This window comes from Nannobrachium achirus (genome assembly GCF_963921795.1).
Source record: "Nannobrachium achirus genome assembly, chromosome: 16".
Lineage (NCBI taxonomy): Eukaryota > Metazoa > Chordata > Actinopteri > Myctophiformes > Myctophidae > Nannobrachium > Nannobrachium achirus.
Genome location: NC_137823.1, coordinates 58,525,809 through 58,546,335, shown reverse-complemented (window position 1 = coordinate 58,546,335; position 20,527 = coordinate 58,525,809). Strand labels below are relative to the sequence as shown.

General features: G+C 42.7%; 1 protein-coding gene across 1 annotated transcript in view; it reads left to right on the top strand.

Annotated features, from left to right (window-relative positions):
* Positions 1–3,070: 3,070 nt before the first annotated feature.
* LOC308300657 (uridine-cytidine kinase-like 1) overlaps positions 3,071–20,527 on the top strand; it is a gene marked incomplete at its 5' end in the record, with an annotated part of 79,264 nt that continues 61,807 nt past the window's right edge. The window contains 2 exons of the mRNA XM_080744537.1: positions 3,071–3,183; positions 7,352–7,560. Coding sequence (XP_080600663.1) covers positions 3,071–3,183; positions 7,352–7,560 — 322 coding nt within the window. The remainder of the gene's footprint in view (positions 3,184–7,351; positions 7,561–20,527) is intronic.

The following is a 20,527-nucleotide window of genomic DNA, read 5'->3' as shown; positions in this document are numbered from 1 at the left end:
GTAGCCTATAGTGGGTCTCAAACTGGTAGACTACATTTCAAGGTCTTCCCTTAAAGCAGGGGTCTTCAACGTTTTCAGGCCAAGGACCCCTTAGCTCTGAGAGAGATGAAGCAGGGACCCCCACAACATATCGTACAAAATTGTGTTGCAGATAAAAAAAATGTACATGGTTGGATTAATTTTCATATGCCTACTAGTCTGCTCTTCTTTTCCCTCAACAGCAAACCTCTGTGCCAAAAAATAGCTGATCTACAAGCTCACAACGCCTCACAACGCGAGGCGTTGTGAGCTTGTAGATCTGCTATTTTTTGGCTATTGTTCCACTAAGAATAGGGATGCTAGGGTTCAAGTGATCAAACTTGATCACACAAAGATTTGGAGAACCCCCTGTAGTAACTCTGAGGACCCCCTAGAGGTCCCGGACCCCCTGTTGAAGACCTCTGCCTTAAGGTGAGACATGGCAGGTGAAAACATGTAAAAATTCAAAATGTAAAAAAATGAGATTATTTAATATTTTGCTTCCTAAACATGCCTTCTTTCAAACTAATGCAAAATTAACGTTCAAAATACTCATATAGATGTTCATTTCATATGTGAAGGTGCCGGTTAACAGCATTTGTTTTCATACATTTTTCATAAAATATAGATATATATAGACAATAAAAAATAAATAAAAGATAAATCAAAGAAACATGGCCCCCTCACGTATTAGGTGGGCAGTATGAGTCACCAGAACCGAGGACAGGTATTTTTGATGAATCTAACATGATTAAAATGGAGTTTGAAGTTACAATTGGTTTCAATGGGATGGAGGTGTGTCCGATCTTTAAAGGCCGTTTTCTCAAAATGTGTTTTTCCTCATACTTAGGAACATAAATCTCCACTTCAGTTGCACCCACATACACCAAACCTTCCAGTTCTATTCTTATCTATATCCTGAAGATATTTACAGAGGGGTTTGTTGATATATCATTCATAGCCTGTTTTACATCACATTTTGTCACTAAAAACATGGCGAAAATTGGGTTTTTATGCCTGTTGACACTATTTTCTGATTTATGGAATGATACAAATAGATATCAAAAATCCCCTCTGTAATTTGTTAAGTCTCTAATATGTCAAGAAAATGAAACAATAATTTTGAACCTGTTGTATCCAATCTTCAGATTTATGTATGAAAAGTATGCAAATTAGCCATTATTAGCGCATATAATGCCTAATTTGCATATCTAATGATGTAATTTCAGAAAACTTGTAATATAAAAAGTCTTAGTCTTAATGTAAGTAATCAACTCTAGGAGACACGGGGAGAACATGCAAACTCCACACAGAAAGGCCCTATCGCTCACACCCTAGGTTGGGTTGGCGATAGGGCCTTTCTGTGTGGAGTTTGCCTAAACATGGAGATGTGGTACAGAAGAACTCATATATGGGCATAAAAAGTATGTCATGTGACATCACTTCCTGTACAGACAGTCAGACAGACAGCCATTGACTCCGACCTAACAATGGCTACTGTCTATGACGGTAGTTCCATATGACATATTGGACTAGACTATCTCCATAGTTATCCACATCTCCATGTTAGGACTCATATATGGGCATAAAAAGTATGTCATGTGACATCACTTCCTGTACAAACAGTCTGCCATTGACTCCGGATTAACAATGGCTACTGTCTATGACGGTAGTCCCATATGACATATTGGACTAGACTATCTCCATATATAGTGTTATCCACATCTCCATGTTTAGGCCAAACAGATTCGCTCCATTTCTCCATGTATAGGTCCAAATGCCTAACGTTGAGCTTGACAACGAAACGTTCTTAACACAGCCGCCCCCATATTTACTTTAGAAAATATGTTAAATTCTAAGTACGTTTCGAGTACCGGTTTGATACATCGACTTAAAGTTGGATCCAGGCCTAATAACTTTATCTGGCCGCCCCGTTGCCACCTCCTTGTTACATTTTCTTTTCTCCAGGTGGATGGACATTCTTTCATGGACATCCTTTCATAGGTGATCTAAGTCCAGCCGCCCGTATCAGCCATTGACTCCGGCCTAACAATGGCTACTTTCTATGACGGTAGTCCCATATGACATGATGGACTGGACTATCTCCATATGTTATCCACATTTCGTGTAGCCGCCCTGTACAGGAAGTGATGTCACAACTCGCTGACGTCACACTGACATCACAGAGGTTACGGAAGGACACTCAAGCGACACAGTTCTTCAGAGTATATGCGACCTTCGGTCGCAACAACCATTGCATAATAATAACTGAAGGTTGTGTGTGTGTGTGTGTGTGTGTGAGAGAGAGAGAGAGAAAGAGAAAGAGAGAGAAACAGACAGACAGACGGACGGACGGACAGTAAAAATAAACAGAACATGTTATAATCATAACAATCTTAATAATCACAATTATTATGAAGTACTTTTTCCACCATTCTTTATTATGCCTTGGAATTACTGCTGTCAACATTAGGCTTGTTTCTAGACCAGGGGTCTTCAACAGGGGGTCCGGGACCCCTTGGGGGTCCTCAGAGTTACTACAGGGGGTCCTCCAAAACTGAGTGATAGAATCTTTTCCCCTTTTTTAAATTAACCACTTGAACTCTAATGTCCATATTCTGAGAACTTTTGCCAAAAATAGCCGATCTACAAGCTCACAACGCTTTCGGCAAAGAGCTTTGGTGTAGAGGGGAAAAAGAGCAGACTAAGTACAGAGTGAAAGGTCAAGTTTATTAAGTATTGACGGTTCAGGTGGTTAAATATCTGGAAACACAAATTGACACAAATCCAAAATACACTGATGATTGCGCTGTCAAACGATGAAACTATATGGAATCTATGAAAAGGTTGTGGGGGTCCCTGCTTCATCTCTCTCAACTAAGGGGTCCTTGGCCTGAAAACGTTGAACAACACCCCTGTTCTAGACATTTAGGGGGAAAGCAGCACATCCATATACACAAAGAGGAACGTCATCACGCAGCGTCCCATGTGTTAGTTTACGCGCCGGCGGCTCCTCTCTCTGTTCTGCAGCTCAGACAGACCAGATGGAAACATGGCTTCTATGACAACCAGCCAAGCAGAGGACCAGCAGGAGCAGCAAGCAACCAAAGAAGATGTCCAGGAAGAAGAGGAGAAGGAGGACCGGTCCATCTCCAGGTCTGACAGGTCAGTGATGATGAAGACAACGGAGGACAACGCACAAATGTGTTGTTATCATTAAACGGCGCGGGGCACAGGAGAAGAAACGGCTAATATTAGCCTGCTGGCTAAAGTTAGCCCAAACCCACTCAATCAATCATTCTATGCGTGAGCATCTTGTATGTAGCTTATTATATATTATACTACCAGTATATGTCGCTTGCTGACAGGGACTGATGTTGTTAAATGTGTGCTTTTCGGTGAGCGACACCGCCGTGTGATTAATTGAGCTCGCGTCAGAACAAAAGCTAACTGATGCATAACAAGAAAACAGGGAGAATTATGATTTGCTGCTGTGTCCACAGACATATTAGTAATATGGTATTAGTGCATAATAAGGCATAAGGTTCTAGTTCAATATAGAACTAACGGTGTACTGTTTATATGATTAACATAACATCCCATCTGGCTACTCAGCCATCCTGCGTACACTAGTATTCGCTGAATCATAACCAGACGTGGCGTTGAGGACACGACACACAGAGGGATCAGGTGTCTCTGTGGTTGTATTCTCTCCAACCTTCCCAGCTGTTAAAGTTCTCTATTGCCTGGCGTTTCTAAATTGCTTCTAGTTGTCGGGAACGATAGTCATGCAAATTAATGGACGTTTCTTTCATGGTGATTGCTGTCAGACAGTGCAACGCTTCACGCTTGGCGATTGATAGGTTTGAGAATGTATTGTCACATCACTCACAGTTTTGCAGGTGTCAAGTGTAAGGAAGTGGGTGAAGCAAGACATTTGTTTACGTACAAGCTCCATAATTCATTGTTTTCAGGGGGGGGGGGGGGGGGCAAGGAGAGAAACAAAAAATACATATCTCAAACAAAAAATCGCACCCGTGCGAAGTGAGCGGTGCAAACTAATTTCTGCGCAAATCAGTGTTGATAGGCATGCATGGCAATATTCTTTTTGTTGTGTATGATGTCAGTCTAGAGGTCTGCTCAGACTATATAAGTCTTTATCGTCATTTCTCATCAGTTAGTTGACCAAGCTACGGATTGTAGCTTGTAAGAGTGTCATAGTGTAATGATAAGTGACCTTATTGACCTCCAGAGAGGCGAGAAGAGGCCAGAAGATGAATATTTTAGTTTTTCAAAGTCTGTTCATTTGTATTTTAAACTTGTATTAGCTGCCTATCATTTATAACCTGTAAGATTTTCCACAGTCTGTCTAAAAGTGTGGTTATTTTATCGCTTATAAGTGATATTCATCTAATATAATTTCGAAATTCAAGGTTAGCACCGCTCAATAATTTTTTATGATGTATTTTATGCGGCCTAAACGCGTTATGACGTATTTTATGCGGCCTAAACGCGCTATGACGTATTTTACGCAGCCTAAACGCGTTCTGAATCAGGGTGAACCAATCGGGTGCCTCTGTGACTATGACATCATGGACAGATCAACAGAATCGAAGTGTTTCATTGGTCTAGCGAACTCATGTCATCATCATTTGTGACATCATAGTTTTGGTAAAAAAAAGGTCTATAGGAGCGGTTAGCACCGCTCAAAAATACATATCTCAAAGAAAAAAGAAATCTAAGATATCTACAGTACATTTATGGTTGGTGCCTGTTGAGATTGGCACATTTTCTGGGGCAACCTGCCAGGAAGGCGAGGGAGCGCTTCGCTGCTACGTGTCATCTTTTCCAAACCCAACCCTTACCCTAAGCCCCTATCAAAGTCTGCAGTGAAGAGCTATCACCTCAACTTTTAGGTGATAAGCTATCACCTAAAAATTTGATGGCCATTAGGCACAGGCTAGCACAGAATGATTCACGGTGAAGTCTTGTCACTGTGCCTGCAGTGAACAGGGTGATGGGGAGATTGTCTGATAGTAAAAATCAAACCTCGGTTCGAAGTGAAGCGGTGAATTTTTATTCTATGTGTTCTAGAGCTATGAAATCGGTGTTCTAGATCTATACATTCTGTGTGCTTTAGTTCTATATTTTTATGAATTCTGAATTCTGAATGATTTTGTCTGGAGGGCCAAATTGTCATGTGAAGCTTGACCAATCCTCAATTCTGCATGCACGGGACATGCACGGGACAGACAAAGCCACTCCTTGGAAGCAACTTTCACTACTTCAAAAACAGATGTGTCGTGGTTTGCGGTGATGGCTCTTCACCGCGGGTAATGACGCAATGTTGTAGTTTTCTGACTTAAAAAGACTACACCACGGTGATAAACCATCACCACGGACTACACTCTGATAGAGGCTTAACCCTAGCCTCCGTGGGGTGAGTGAGTCGCTAACCCTCCCGACGCTCCGTTGTCGACATGATGACACGTAGTAGGAGCGAGATTTCACCAACCTGCCAAGATTAAACACATGTCACACGTGTCTTCTTCTTCTTTTTTTAGTTTTTTACTCTCAAAAAAGGCCTTGCAATGTAATGTATTTGAAACTACATTGCAGTGCACATCATGGGGTGATCACTGCTTGCCTCCTGTGAATTGTTTTCTTTTTCTTTTCTTTTTATTTCGTTGCTGAGTGAGGTCAGCAGACAAAGTGACGTGAGTTAGATGAAAAAACCTGGGTGAAATGTGCCAATGTGATGTCAATAGGCACTAACGGTACATACTGTATATACACACCATTTTAACTACCAAGTGATGATAGCCTTACTCAGGCGAGTACCTGCCCCCATACTGTACCATGCTGAGTCAGAGAGGCAGCTGTGTGGTTTTCCTGGGGAGGGCTGGCCAGCTCTCCCTCCCTCCCCCTCGTCCACACAGACAGACAGCAGGCTGAGGCCAGCACTGTGGAGAGACGCGGTCAGAGAGGGTCTCCTGGAGCGCACGGATTCCCCCTCCCCTCTCTCTGCAGTACAGTGAGTGAGTGACGGACAGTAAGGTTGAACTGCCTCTCTTGCACCAGCAGCACGGGGGCCGGTGTGAGCTTACATGGCATTTCTGATGGTGACTGGTAAACGAACAAGCCCATTAAACCACTTTCATCTTTCAACCACTCCGAAAGATTCTGACCTAAAAGATTAAAAAAAAATCTTTATATAGCGGATCCACAAGCTCAAAATAAGCCGCAATGTATTGTGATATTGTAGATCTGATATTTCTGCTGTTAGTTGTACAACAAAATTTAGGGCTCTCTATGCTCATTTAACTCATACACAGCCAACTTACAATATGCTTGTGCGCTTATAAGCCAGGAATATTATACATTTTTCAGTTATACAGTAGTACATCATTCTAGCTATTGTAGGCTGTAGTGGATTTAATGTACCACTAGATAGCGCCAACGATTAGGTCTCCGGCCTTTGCTACTAGGCCTCATGATACTAGCCTGCCCATCCACTTTACATTGGACGGGAGCTAGCGTTAGCATGGAAGAGTGTGGGACCCTGTGTGCCACACGCGCGCTTGATGGTGTAAAAAATCGACTATCACCTGGGGCACGCAATAGACGCCACAGACACTTCAAACCGGATCAAAATCCGACGTATTGACGCTGAGATATAGCGGCGTTGCTTGCTGTAATGGCTTCCAATGTGAAAATAACATGTTGTTTACGTTGGAGAGACGCTCCATTTCCGGTTTCCGGCGATGACGTCATTTCCATCGCAAATCCAATGCTTGGACTCATATGAACCTAGAATGGTCAGTTTTTGCTCTAAAAATGTCAAAAAAAATACCAAAAAATCAAAAAGGTGATGAAAGGTGATCTGGCTGACTGGGACTACTCAAAAAAGGTGATGGAAGGTGATTTGGCTGGGAATGAGTTGTTAATATACATTTGTAGATCTATTCTAGATCATACATGGGAAACTGGCGGCCCATCATCTTCACTTAATGCGGCCCGCAGGAATACTGATATATTATTGGTTTCAGCTGTTATAATTCCAAATGTGCCAACATGACCAGCTTTAATTATTTCAGTCTACGGTGTATATTAGTATCTTGATGACTAGTAGCCTACTACTAGTCTATGTTTATGTCCAATGCAATTTTGAGCTTGTAGATCGTCTATTTTTGACTATCTTTGACTGTATATGCAATGTATACTGTATTATGCAATGCATTGTGGCCTCCCTGATCTAGATGGTGAACATTTGGAATACAAATGCCCGACTTTGACCGTGTGAATTGTGTCTGTGTGTGCTGTGGTCACTCAGTGGGAGTGGAGACGACTCTCTGGACGGCCTCTCCAAACCCGTCCCCCGCTGTCCCCTGACCCCCTCGCTATCACCACGGAAACGCACCACGAGTCAGTCCAAGACGGAACCGCCTCTGCTGAGGACCAACAAGAGGACCATCTACACGGCCGGCAGGCCACCCTGGTACAACGTCACTGGGACCACTTTCAAAGAGGCCTTTGTCATCGGTGAGTGAACTTATATAACCCGGCGTACAGCGACACAGTAACACCCACTAATCCAAGAATTTAAACATTTCAAGTAATTTAGCTGATCCAGAGATGTTTACACTGAATACATAAGTAGGAGTCTCTGTGTCTCTCGCGCGCACGCACGCACGCACGCACGCACGCACGCACGCACGCACGCACGCACGCACACACACACACACACACACACATATATATTATACACACACATCACTTGTGGGGACATTACATAGACTTCCGTTCATTTTTAGGTCCTGTGGCCTTACCCTAACCTCTATCCCTAAACCTAACCCCTAACCCTAACCCTAACCATTGTGGGGACCTACTATTTTGTCCCCACACTGTCAGAGGTCCCCTGCAGGTGACTGTGTGAACATGCGTTTAGTCCCCATAAGTAAAGCTAGACAAACACACACACACACACACACACACACACACACACACACACACACACACACACACACACACACACACACACACACACACACACACACACACACACACACACCCAGAGAGAGACACTTGATGTGATGTGTTTCTTGTTTTTGGAGACAGTCTTGTGGTTGTAGCCTGGCTCAGGAAAGGACAGTTCGTACTGTAGCTCCTTGTTGTCATAACATCAGATTACATGATGTTTCTGGTCCACCCTGTCTCCTACCAGAATTTGTCTTAAAGGTGATACACCATGCATTTAAAAAGTATTTATGTCATATTGTTTATGTCCCAAAAACGTTTTTTCAAAAGGTTTGAGGCTAAATTAACACTCCTGAATAGAGAGCCTCTCATTTTTGAATGGCTCTCAGAGCATTTTCAGCCGCTGTACCACCTTTGGCCTGGACTGCGCCACCCCCCCAAAAAATATTTTTGAAAAAAAAAAAAAAAAAAAAGGTTTAAAAAAGAGAAAGAAAAAAAAAATGTTTTTCTTCAACCTCCACCTTCCCAAAACCAGAGAAAGACACAACGGTCTGAAATGGGACTTTGTGAGGATAGAAGGTGCTACTGGGACCCCCCAAAAAAGGTTTTAAAATAGGATGGTGTATCACCTTTAAGCCCTACATGATGGCAGCATTGCTATTTGCAAATTGTGAACCACTGTTTTTGATTTTTTTCTTGAAGTCATTTCAGCAGTCGATTCTCCCCACCCATAGACCCTAATGTTGGTCTGAAGGGTGTTGACTATGTGGCAAACTGCCAGCAGTGCCCTCTATGGCTGACAGTACAAAGGCTGCTGTCTGTTTGTATGTGGCTGACGGTACAAAGGCAGGGCCTTTAAGCCAATGAACGAGCAGCGTTCTCATGCGACGTCACCACTAAACAAGTGTCGTCACATACCACTACTAGGGCATACATGGGCAACTGGCGGCCCGGAGGCCACATGTGGCCCCCACCTTCGCTTAATGCGGCCCTCGGGTTAATTCCGGAATACTGATATTATATATATAATTGATTTCAGCTGTTACAATTCCAAACATGACCTGCTTTAATTCCTTCAGTCTATATTAGTAGTTTAATGACTAGTATAGTAGTACTAAAATGTTTTTTTTTTTTTTATTATTATTTTTTATGTCCAATTTGTATTCAAGTTCATAAAGTTAACATGAGTATATAATTAAACGTGTTTGAAATTAAATCAAAATGTTACATTTCAGGATTCCAATTAAAAAAAATAACAAAAAAATATTCAGGATTCCAATTCAAAAGAAGCAAAAACAGATCTACAAGCTCAAAACGCATCGCGCTGCAATGCGTTTTGAGCTTGTAGATCTGCTATTTTTGCTTCTTTTGTATGAGATACTAGAATGACAAAGTAGGTCGTAGCAATATGCAATGTGGCCCTCTGGAGTGAAGGTGGAAATAAAGTGGCCCTCGCCATCATAAAAGTTGCCCATCCCTGGTCTGAAGGGTGTTGACTATGTTGCAAACTGCCAGCAGTGCCGTCTATGGCTGACAGTACAACGGCTGCTGTCTGTATGTGGCTGACAGTACAAAGGCAGGGTCCTTTCCTTAGCCAACGAGGTGCAATTGGAAATTGCCGGGAAAACATCTGGGAGTGGTGTTAGCTGGAGTATTGGTTGAGCTTCACATGACAGTTAGCACGCTGCAGAATATTAGTCACGTTGGAGGTGCCAATGAGCCAAAGGGTAGATCTTTGTGCCTATACTGTACATGGTGTTACAACAATTTATTTGATTAAGAGTTTTTATTTTAGTAATCTTTTTTTTTTAAATTACTTCTTTATAACGAGCGAGCCCACACTGTTTCCTAGGACAGTATGTGGACTTCTTTTTTTCTTTTTTTTTACAAATTTCCTTATTGTTTTTTGGCAGATGAACAAGGTAAAAGAATAATCACAAAAATGTACATATCTGCATTTTTTTTACAATAAAGAAGAACAAAAGAGAACGAGAAAGAACAGCCATACAAACACATTCATCCAAGGTGGGGAAGAGGGTATGAGGGGGAGAGGGGGTCTCTCTGCTCTTAGCCTAGATGGAAAGGTCATCGATTATGGTCAGGGTGCCAACAGTATGTGGACTTCAATCAGCTTTGTTACTGTTGGTAGTCATGGCTGCCAGTTCCCACCTGATGTCATGTGGGAGTCCTGACCGCTCCAGACCGTGCTGAGTGACTGCTAGCTTGCACAACGTCTTCAGGCTGGGATTTAAGTCTAGGATGTGCAGGTCACCAGAAACGTGGTTGTATCCTTTGTATCCTCCATGGATGATGATACGATCTCCCACCATGCAACAGCACATCCCATACATCCTACACAGGTCTTTTCCCTTGAGCTCAACCTGCTTCCAGGAAAAGGCCTCCAGACTTAATTTCCACAGATCATTGAAGTACTGGTTCCCATTCCGTCCACCAAATACATACAGCTCTCCATTGTAGGCAAAGGCTGAATTACAGTAACGTTCTTCTAGGCGAAGGTGTCCAGATGGCTTGTTCAGCCAGCACTTTGTCTCTGTGTCAAACATTGTGACCTGGTTGCCCTGGCCCGCCCAGCTCCCAAATACAAACAACTTTGTCCTGATGATGGTGGCAGAGTGACCGCGTGAAGCAGGTGGTGGGGTTCCTCTGGTGTTAATGAAAGACCAGACCATTGTGCTGGTGTCCAACTTGTACATGTCATTAGTATATCCAGTCAGCTGGGTGTGTCCTCCATACACATACATGACCTTCTCCAGGAGACAGGCTGAGTGGTAGCACCTTGCTTCTGGAATAGACCCAGAAATATTGGGTTTGAACCAGCTGTGGGTGTCGACATCAAAGGCATAAAGCACATTGCAGTAAGGATACCATCCTCCCCAGATGTAGGCAATCTCTTCTACCAGCACAGCTGTATGGCCAGAGCGCAAGGAGGGAACCTCAATGGGACTTTGTCCTCTTCCATTCGTCACTGGGGGCAACTTCCTCCAACGCAAAGACAATGTGTTGAAGATGTGGACTTCAATCTGATTCCTGTTGTTCAGGTTGTATCCTCCAAATGAGTACAGTTTGTGTCCGACTAGCACAGCAGCATGGTGGTAAATCTTAGGTCCTCCTTTCAGATGTATCGTGCAGTGAAACATTTCACAGAGCAGCACCACCGTGACGCAGTGCAATAAATTTACAGGACACGTTGTTAAATGACAGTTTAACTCGTAGGAATAGTTGTTGAATGACTTTTGGTTTATTGGATGTTTACTTTTAAAGGCCAGTACATTGGTTGTGATGACAATTGCGTGATGCCATAGTATTTGTACTCTAGAATAGATCCATCCAGACTAGTACAGAGCCCTGTTGGATCCCAGACAACTAAGGAAGAGGGTTTAAGTGGCTGGACTGTCATGATTACACCCACACACACTGTGAATATTATGCAGCGTCGAAGTGACTTTTTTTTTTAATAATATTTTTTATTGATTTTCAAAGTTATGACAAAAAAGACAAGACAGCTCAGCTCAGACACGTTGCAAAAGCAAAGGACACAGGCATCAATGTACATTTCCTTAGATGATATACAGTGCGTCGAAGTGACTTAACACCTGAGGCAGATCATGTCTTCTAAATCCTAACAGTTTTCTGAAAAGATTATGTTGCTATATGAGTGGTGCTCAATCCAAAATTATAATGAATATATTTTTTTGGCAGTGGAACCCCATCTGAAAATTAGATAGCACCTACAGTAAGTGTGCCAATGTTCACTCCTCCAAGATTTGTGTCATTTGTGGGCTCGCTGAAAGCGAGCACACGTATGTTATCTTCATTATTTATCTATCAGTCAAGTTCTCCTCCACAGTACAAAGGCAGGGCCCTTAGCCAATGAGGTGCAGCCAAAGGCTAGATCTTTGTGCCCATCCATGGTGTTACATGCGAGCCCACATTGTTTCGTAGGAACAGTATTTCTAGTTGCAACGAGTGTTGATTATATCTTTTTGAAGCGGTGGAAACCACTTCCAATGAATGGCTTTGTGTGTATCACGCCCATATATGGTCATTTCAGTCCAGAATGAACAGGCTTTTTCAAAAACAGAATGTCCGTTTAATTACCATATATGGTGATCTCAGTCCAGAATGAACAGGGCTTTTCAAAAACAGAATGTCCGTTACCTTATGTCCATATATGGTCACTCCAGGCCAGAATGAACAGATTTTTCCTGTCCCGTACGTGTAAAATATCAGTCCAGAATGAATAGGCTTTTTCAAAAAGCAAAATGTCCATATATGGTCATTTCAGTTCAGAATGAATAGGCTTTATATGTCCTGTACATCTAGAATATGTGTGCGGTGTCCCTCCCGGTCAGATGAATGGATACTTTGAGGATTGGTCAAGCTTCACATGATAATTTGGCCTTCAGGGTTTATCTGTCTTATTTAAACACTTTATATTTATTTATGTATTTATTTAATTACAAATTCTTATTTTAATGTATGTGTTTTAATCTATTTTATTCTTTAAACCTATTATACCAACTGTCATACCAGCTCTCCAAATACATTCAGAATATAAGTTTTATCTGTCCACCGCTTCAATTCGAACCGAGGTTTGATTTTTATTACTTGCGCCAGAAGAGCGTGCAAGTACTGCAAGCGATCGGCTGGATGTGCATGTGTCGGCGTCCTCGTTTGTTTAAGCCTGTAGCCCAATTGTGTACACTTGTCAGGAGTTGTCAGTGTTTCTGATACGATGGGTTCAGTACAGGCTTATTTTAGAATGAGTCGCCATCATTCTGTCTGGCCCAGGCCCGTATCTGCTTTGGTGAAAAGAAATAAATGAAATGAGCCATTGTCTGACGGAGAGAGTTTGTGCAAGCTGCACAGATATGTGTGTCCGTGTGTTCTTTTTGCACAAGTAAAATAGTTGATAAAGTGTGTGCTTTTATGTGTGTATCGATTAGCGTCATCCAACTGTGTGTGTGTGTTTGTGGCTGTGCATTGGATGTGTTGGTGCAAGCAGTAGCACTGCTGGCACGCATCAGACTGCTACGAACGGGAGCCGACCGGCCGTTATCTTTAGTAGGCAATCAGTTCTCGTCATTGGGTGGCGGCGGTTGCAATTTCACACTCGGCTGTGCTCCGCTAGATGTGGCTCTTGTAAAAAAGAGAAGGCCCAGGTTTAGAGATGGACCGATTGCAAAATTCTTGGCCGATACCGATCCACCGGTTTTATGAAGGTCTGACCTGCCAAAACCGATTTTTCCGATACCGATTTCTTTAGCTAAGAACTAGAAAATAGGGTTGCTCCAATACCCTTTTGTTTCAGGCCAAGTAGGCCTACAAGACATACTTCAATTTGAGTACCAATAAGCTATAAGAACACTAATGCCAAATCAATCACAATAGTACAATATCCAAAATCACAGACAATATCCAGTCTAATATGACCGTCTGGACTAGGCAGGAGGAAAGCAGGTGACGCATGCTTCCCCCCCCCTTCTTTTTGGAGACGACATTGACACAGGATTATGGAATATATCCTTACATTGCAAAGGTAATCAGCACCATCTGTATTCTGTAGGCTGCCACTAAGTAGACTGGCTGCTACTTGCAAATGTTTACGTCACAGGACCGAGCATCATGCTGTGCAGTGCAAGAGATACAATTGGCCGATTTTGGCATATTTATGTCAGTGACCTGCCGATCACCGATTTGGCCGGTTTGATATGATACCTGCCGATTTCTGATATTGGCCGATACCGATGTCCATCCCTAGTTTGTGTTTGTGTGTGTGTGTGCACAGTCTGCACACATGCATATAGTCACATACAGGAACAGTACACACAATTTGTGTGTGTGACACAAAGAAGGGAATAGGAGAGAGGGCGTTCATGTGGAATAATCAACCTGCATTGGTCAATTGAAGGCAACGGGCAGGGACGTGCTGGCCATTGGGAAACGCGGGACAACTCCCGAACGGCCGTTTCATTCCTGGCCGGTCCAGGCCGGCCATTAGGGAAAAAAATTAAATAAAATGTAGGCCTTCGTTCCATTTTGGGGGCTGGGCGGCCGACAAAGTAGATCATCACAGTCGGGCAGAAACCTCGTATCTCTAAGTTTCACATTAGAGCATTTGTACATTTTTTCGCAAAGCAAAGACTTGCTTCATCATACAAGGCTGTCACACAAAAGTAGTGAAAACAGCAGATCTACAAGCACACAACGCCTCGCGGTGCGAGGCGTTGCTTGTAGATTGGCTGTTTTCACTAGTTTAAATAATTTTTAAAATGGTTTTGGACATACAAGCTTTCCACCCGACAATGACGAAATACAACTCATGTAATTGGCCCACTGGCTTGTCACTTGTCATGTTCTGAAATGACAAATCTTTGAGTAGCAGCAGCGCTATAGAGAGATCTCTCTCTATAGCGCACAATGGGCCCAGCACGTCCCTGGCAACAGGAGTGGAGAGCGAGCAGCAGATTAGGGTGGAGAGGAAGAGGGATTGGAACAGATTAGGGTGGAGGGGAAGAGGGATTGGAGCAGACAGGGGTTTTCAAAGTGGAGGCTGCGTCGCATTGCCAGGGGGCGTGTAGAATAGATCAGCTATTTTCTTCTTTTTTTTTAGCGGTGGTAAACCGCTCCATAGAGTGGCTGTGCGTGTGTCTGTAGCCTTTTTCCTCAGCGTTTTGCCATAGCAAAACTTGTGTGTGTAGCATAGCCTGTACATCCTAGACTTAAATCCTAGTCTGAAGACGTTATGCAAGCACGACCACCGCTCACTTCACATTGGGTGTGATTTTTTTTAAAGATATTTCACAATCACAATATAAAAGGGGTTGACTCGCAGCCACGGGGCTGTGGCTATTTAGGGTCCTTGTCATGGACAATGTTTGGGAATCCCTGGATTAAGAGAGGCACGAGAGGATGGAGACGATAGTAAATGGACAGTTCTGCGAAGAGCTAAACAGAACAGAACAAAGGTTAATGGCCTGTGGTCATGAGTTTTGCCTTTTCTCAGTGAGGAATCAGATTTCATTGCTAATAGAAAATGCTGTTTTATCACCCATAGCCACTGGTGTGAACCGGCAGGTTTCATTGTGGTGGGTGAATGTGCCACAGTGACAATTCTCATCACTGTGGAATCAATAATGGAACAATACAGATAGGATAAAGACTTTGACATTGTCTTAGTTAGTACAGCAATTTACAGACACTAATGACTATTCCCAGAGTTAAAGGGCCACTTCACCTCTGGGACAACCCGATCTTATTTTATTGTTGTTTGGGACACGATCAACTCAATCCTGAGAAATTGTAGTATTTCAGCATGTACTAGTGATGCGTTTTGCATCATGCAAAACGCATCACTGATGATGCAAAATGCATCACTTCACTAGTCATGCTGAAATACTAAAATATCTAAAAACACAGATTGAACACAAAAAATAACTTGAACAAAAAAAATAACTTGATTGTGTTGTTGATCGTGTCCCAAACAACAATAAAATAAGATAAGGTTGTCCCAGAGGTGGCCCTTTAAGCAGATCTGCCCGAAACTGACAAAATAACGTCCGTAGTACAACATTTTCCAAAAATGTTGCAACGTGTGATGTGACCTACGAATGCGATACAATGACATTTTCTTCCTTGTGCTCAAAGTTATTCACAAAACAATTTCCTCCTGAATGTAACATGATTTATGGCCTCCAATTCTCCACAGAAACAGAGACCTTTTGTTCAGCTTTCATAAACACCATCTTGCAGTTAAGAGATTTCTTCAGTCAGGATTGTGATTATGTTTTTTTTATTCTTTTTTTTATTAACCTTCAAAGACCAGTAACCACTTTAACCATTATGTTCTGCTTTAACTATTGAAAAATAGCAGATGAGTGCCATGCTGCGAGCTTGTAGATCTGCTATTTTTGAAAAATCGTGAAAAAGTGTGCAAGTCTTTGAATGTCCTTGACCCGATCTTTGACCCGACTTCTAAATCCTTCCTCTAAAGCAGCTGTTATCAAACTTTTTCATGTCAAGGACCCCCAAAATTACAGGTATTTGGCCGCGGACCCCCATCTCAAAATATGTTGTTCCAGGGACCCCCCCTCCCCCAGAAGCAAATATGTGAGTCACAAATGTTCGCCTTTAAATAGATATGTTCAAAGACTTGTCATTTGAACATACTTGTCAAAAACAAATCACGATTTTTCAAAAATAGCAGATATACAAGCTCACAGCGTGGCACTCGGTGCCGCGCTGTGAGCTTGTATATCTGCTATTTTTCAATAGTTAAAGCATTCAATAATTCTAGGCCTAAATGACTTAATTGTGCCGCCCTAGCTGTCTGTCATTGAAAACCATTATGTTGAAATGGGGTGTTTTGCAGTTTTCTCACTTTCCCCCATTGGTCGTGTCGTGTCTGGGACATTTTGTGTTGCCTTCAGTGGTGGAAGTAAAGCTGCTGGATGATGTGTGCAGTCAGCGCTTTTTACACTTAAGGAGTTTTATCTGAAGAAAACCCTCATTCCCAGCACTTTACAAGGTGTTCAGCTCAGAAGGAGTCCCACAGGCTATTTCTGTTACGCACGCACGGATGCACACGCGCACACACACACACACACACACACACACACACACACACACACACACACACACACACACACACACACACACACTGGGCAAGCAGTGGCGTCAGTTCAGCAAAAGCTAGGGTATGGCAAAGATGGGAGTCCTCATGGAAAAGAGGCATTACATTTTGTATAACACGGTTCTATTGTGAAAATAGCTGATCTACATGCTCACAACCCCTCGCGCTGTGAGGTTTTGTGAGCATGTAGATCGGCTATTTTCACAATATCTAAAAAAAAAAACTAGTTTTGACAGTTTTTTTTACACAGGTTTCTACGGTTTCTTGGGCTGGATATGGCAGCCTGGAACGGTTGTTCAAGTGCAGCTAAACTTAGCATGTTAGTAAACGTGACACAATTAAATAATGGCATTGGCACCTGTGCAGCTGACCTGCGGAACCTGGGAATATACCATTCTCAGTGATGTTACTAGGTTTTCAATGTAATGGGTCCCGGGACCCACAGGTGGTCATTCAAATGGGTCCCAGAAAAGTTTTATGAGTCCTCAATACAATGTTTTCGAGCGCTGTGAGCTTGTAGATCGGCTATTTTCAAAATGTGCCTATTTCTTATATTTATTTTACAATTTGGCTAATGTTTGAACTTAGAACTACTAAAACTACTAAAACATGTGCCCCTAATGAATTCAGGCGCGCAAAATGGCGTCGGACGTTGGTGGAATCAAAACATTGACGTTTCTATCGCCTGTTTAAGACTTTCTACATGGATTTTATTTGTGTTAACGTAGGGTAAAGTAGGATGCTTTCACCCATGAACAATGGTGGTGTCTGTGGAATTTTAAAATGTTTTTCTTTTACCGCGACCCGGTAAATTATTTTAACATGGACTCCAATGGAGGCGCATCCCCGGGACCCCAGGACCATGACATGAATGAGTCCCTGAGCGACTTGAATGAGTTTTTGATGCGGGATGCGCACGTAATGACATCACTGCATTCTGTCAAGATAGGGAGAATACAAGTGTGGAGAATATAATTATAATACCTTGTTAAAGTGACCATTTTGTTACATTTTGCATTTGTAGTTATTTTACTGCGCAGATAGACAAAGAGACATTAATGGATTTATATTTAAAAGTAACTTTTATTGAGGGGCACGGTGGTGCAGTGGTTAGCACTTCGCCTCACAGTTAGAAGGTCCTGGTTTCGATTCCCGCCGGGGGAAGCTTTTGGCGCTGGGGGCGTGTTCCTCCACCCGTGTCATCAGCTCCCACACCCTAGGTGGGGTTGGCGATGGGGCCTCTCTGTGGTGAGTTTGCATGTTCTCCCCGTGTCTCCTTGGGCATAGGCCCTTACACAAAAACATGCAGTAGTCCTGGTTTCTATACTATCTCCCCCTAGCCAGCCAGGTGCTCCCCAATGTCCCCTGGTGCGGCAGGGGGAGAGCGGAAACCAGGACTACAGGTTAGGTAGTCACCGGGTGAGAAAAATGGGTTGCAAAAACGTGGGATAAATAATAATAATAACTTTTATTTTCCCCCCTGGACCCAGGGTATGGCAGCTGCATACCCCTGCCATACCCAATTGACGCCCTGTGGGCAAGGTATCCTGTGTTTCAGCCCCCCTGGTGTGTATTTTTGGCTCAGGGATTTTTTTTTTTTTTAAAGATTTGTTTTTGGGCTTTTATGCCTTTATTGATAGGACAGTAGACTGACAGGAAATGGGGGAGAGATGGGGAGAGACATGCGGCAAAGGTCGTCCGGATCGGGAATCGAACCGGCGACGCCGCCAGGCATCAATGCCTATATGGCTTAGACCAGTAGGCCACCGGGCGCCCCCGGCTCAGGGATTTCTTGTTGTGGACTCGTATGCTGATGATGGTCTTGCGAGGGATGGGACGATAAGCGATATTATCGTTTATCATGATAAAAAAAACACTCACGATAATCGCATCGTGGAGATTTAATTTATCGTGATATCGTCCTCCGTCATGCACTGGGATCAATTCACCTTTAATTTGCCGAGCTGCATATCCGGTACCATTTAACCCTGCAAGACCCGAATCAATTTCTACTTGCCAAAAAAAATTGAAAAAATCAGATGGTGTTGTAGTCCTAATCACAGGAAAATGTAATGTTTAAAAATTATAAATTTTTTTGTCAGGTTTTATAGCCATAAATTATGCTCTAATTTGCATTTTGGGGATATTTTTCACAATAATAACATATGCACATGTTCTAGACATTCTAATGATTGCCAAAAAAAAATACATTTTGTGAGGAATAGCTTCAGTTAAAAAGTGAGATGTTGTTCGTCCAGACGCTGGAATTTCAACTTCTCTGGGAGGTGTGAATGTCAGCCACTGTGGGGGGTATTTATTTGCAAATATCGTGGCCAATGGCATTGTAATACTAAACAATAGGATTTAAAGCCATACTGTGTAAGTTCAACTAGTGGTCAGTAGCGGTATTGCTTTTTTCGGACGTTTTTCGGCCGGAGTCGTCGCGGACCACCGCCGCGGACCACCGGAGCGGCGCCGCAAACCACCGCGACCGATAGTAATCCGTGCAGGGGTAGAACGCATGGTAGAACGTAATTTTCTGGCCAGGATTTGTGGATTAAGAGGTTAAAATCCTTCACCATGGTAAACACTGTAGCCAAGCGGAGGCGCTTCCTGGTGGAGACCAGAGCAGATAAGCTGTGATTGGCCGGTAGTGTACCATGTGTGCATGATCGGCGATGTGATTGGGCAACGTATACACAACGTATACAGATGATGCAGATTACGTCATTTTGGCGCGAAATCCGGTCCACGGCCAGGATCATAGAAAACATATAAAGAGAAGGCTTCAGAAGCTGAAAATAACGGAGTGGGTGTTCTAAAACTTTAGCGATTTAACAGTTAGGACAATTTTAAGATTTGTTTTATAAAAAAAGTTACATGGTACAACTTTAATGGTGATGTTAATGTGAAAAAAAGAACAGGAAAACTAATTATATATTTTTTTTAAAAATGATTAAAAAAACTTTGCCAAAAAGCAACGCTGGGCCTTGCAGGGTTAAACCCACTGTAATTGGTAAAAGGTACTTATAATATACGTGCTTGATACAGTCTTTTTTTTCACTCTATATCAAATGTCTTGCCAAGAAATAGGTGATCTACAATGCGACGCGTTGTGAGCTTGTAGATCGTCATTTTTTTTTGGGCAAATGTTCCACCCCAGGATAATGGATTTTGATTATCGCGATAATATCGTAAATCGCGATTTCTTTTGTCACAATAATGGTGATATGAAATGTTCATATCGTCCCATCCCGAGGTCTTGCTCAGTCATAGGAAATATAATAAGAGAGCTGAACTCGGTGCCCTGGATATGAATGAACCTGTCTTACAGCATGTGTTTGTTTGATTGATTGATTGAAGAATTTATTAGAAGTTTGCAATAGAAAAAGTACAGTTTCATGACAGTACAAATCACTGGTAAGGTCAACTAAAAGGAGATCCTAGAAAGCCGAGGCTTATTTCCACAGGAACCACACTTTAAGTATCTCATATAACATTGAAAGACAGACGGATAGAACATAGTACTTTATCTAGGATAATATCAGTTTCAAAAGCATAACACCAAATACAAAGGCAGAAAAAAAAGAAAAGGGGGGCGGGGGGGGGGGGGGGGGGGGGCATGGGGCTTAGTCTATTTACAAGTCACGGGTAGCAGCTGACTGAAGGTGACTTTTCATACCAATTTTGAAGGAGGCTAGGGATTTGCTCTCCTTTAGGGCTTGTGGAAGGGCGTTCCACATGTTGATGGTATAGCAGGAGAACGAGTTAGTAATTGAAAAACCACCACAGCCTGCCTGACGTATGTAGAAGGACCCTATCAGTCTCCTGCACCAAGGACAGGTGTTTTCAATGATCTAACATGTTTAAAATGGAGTT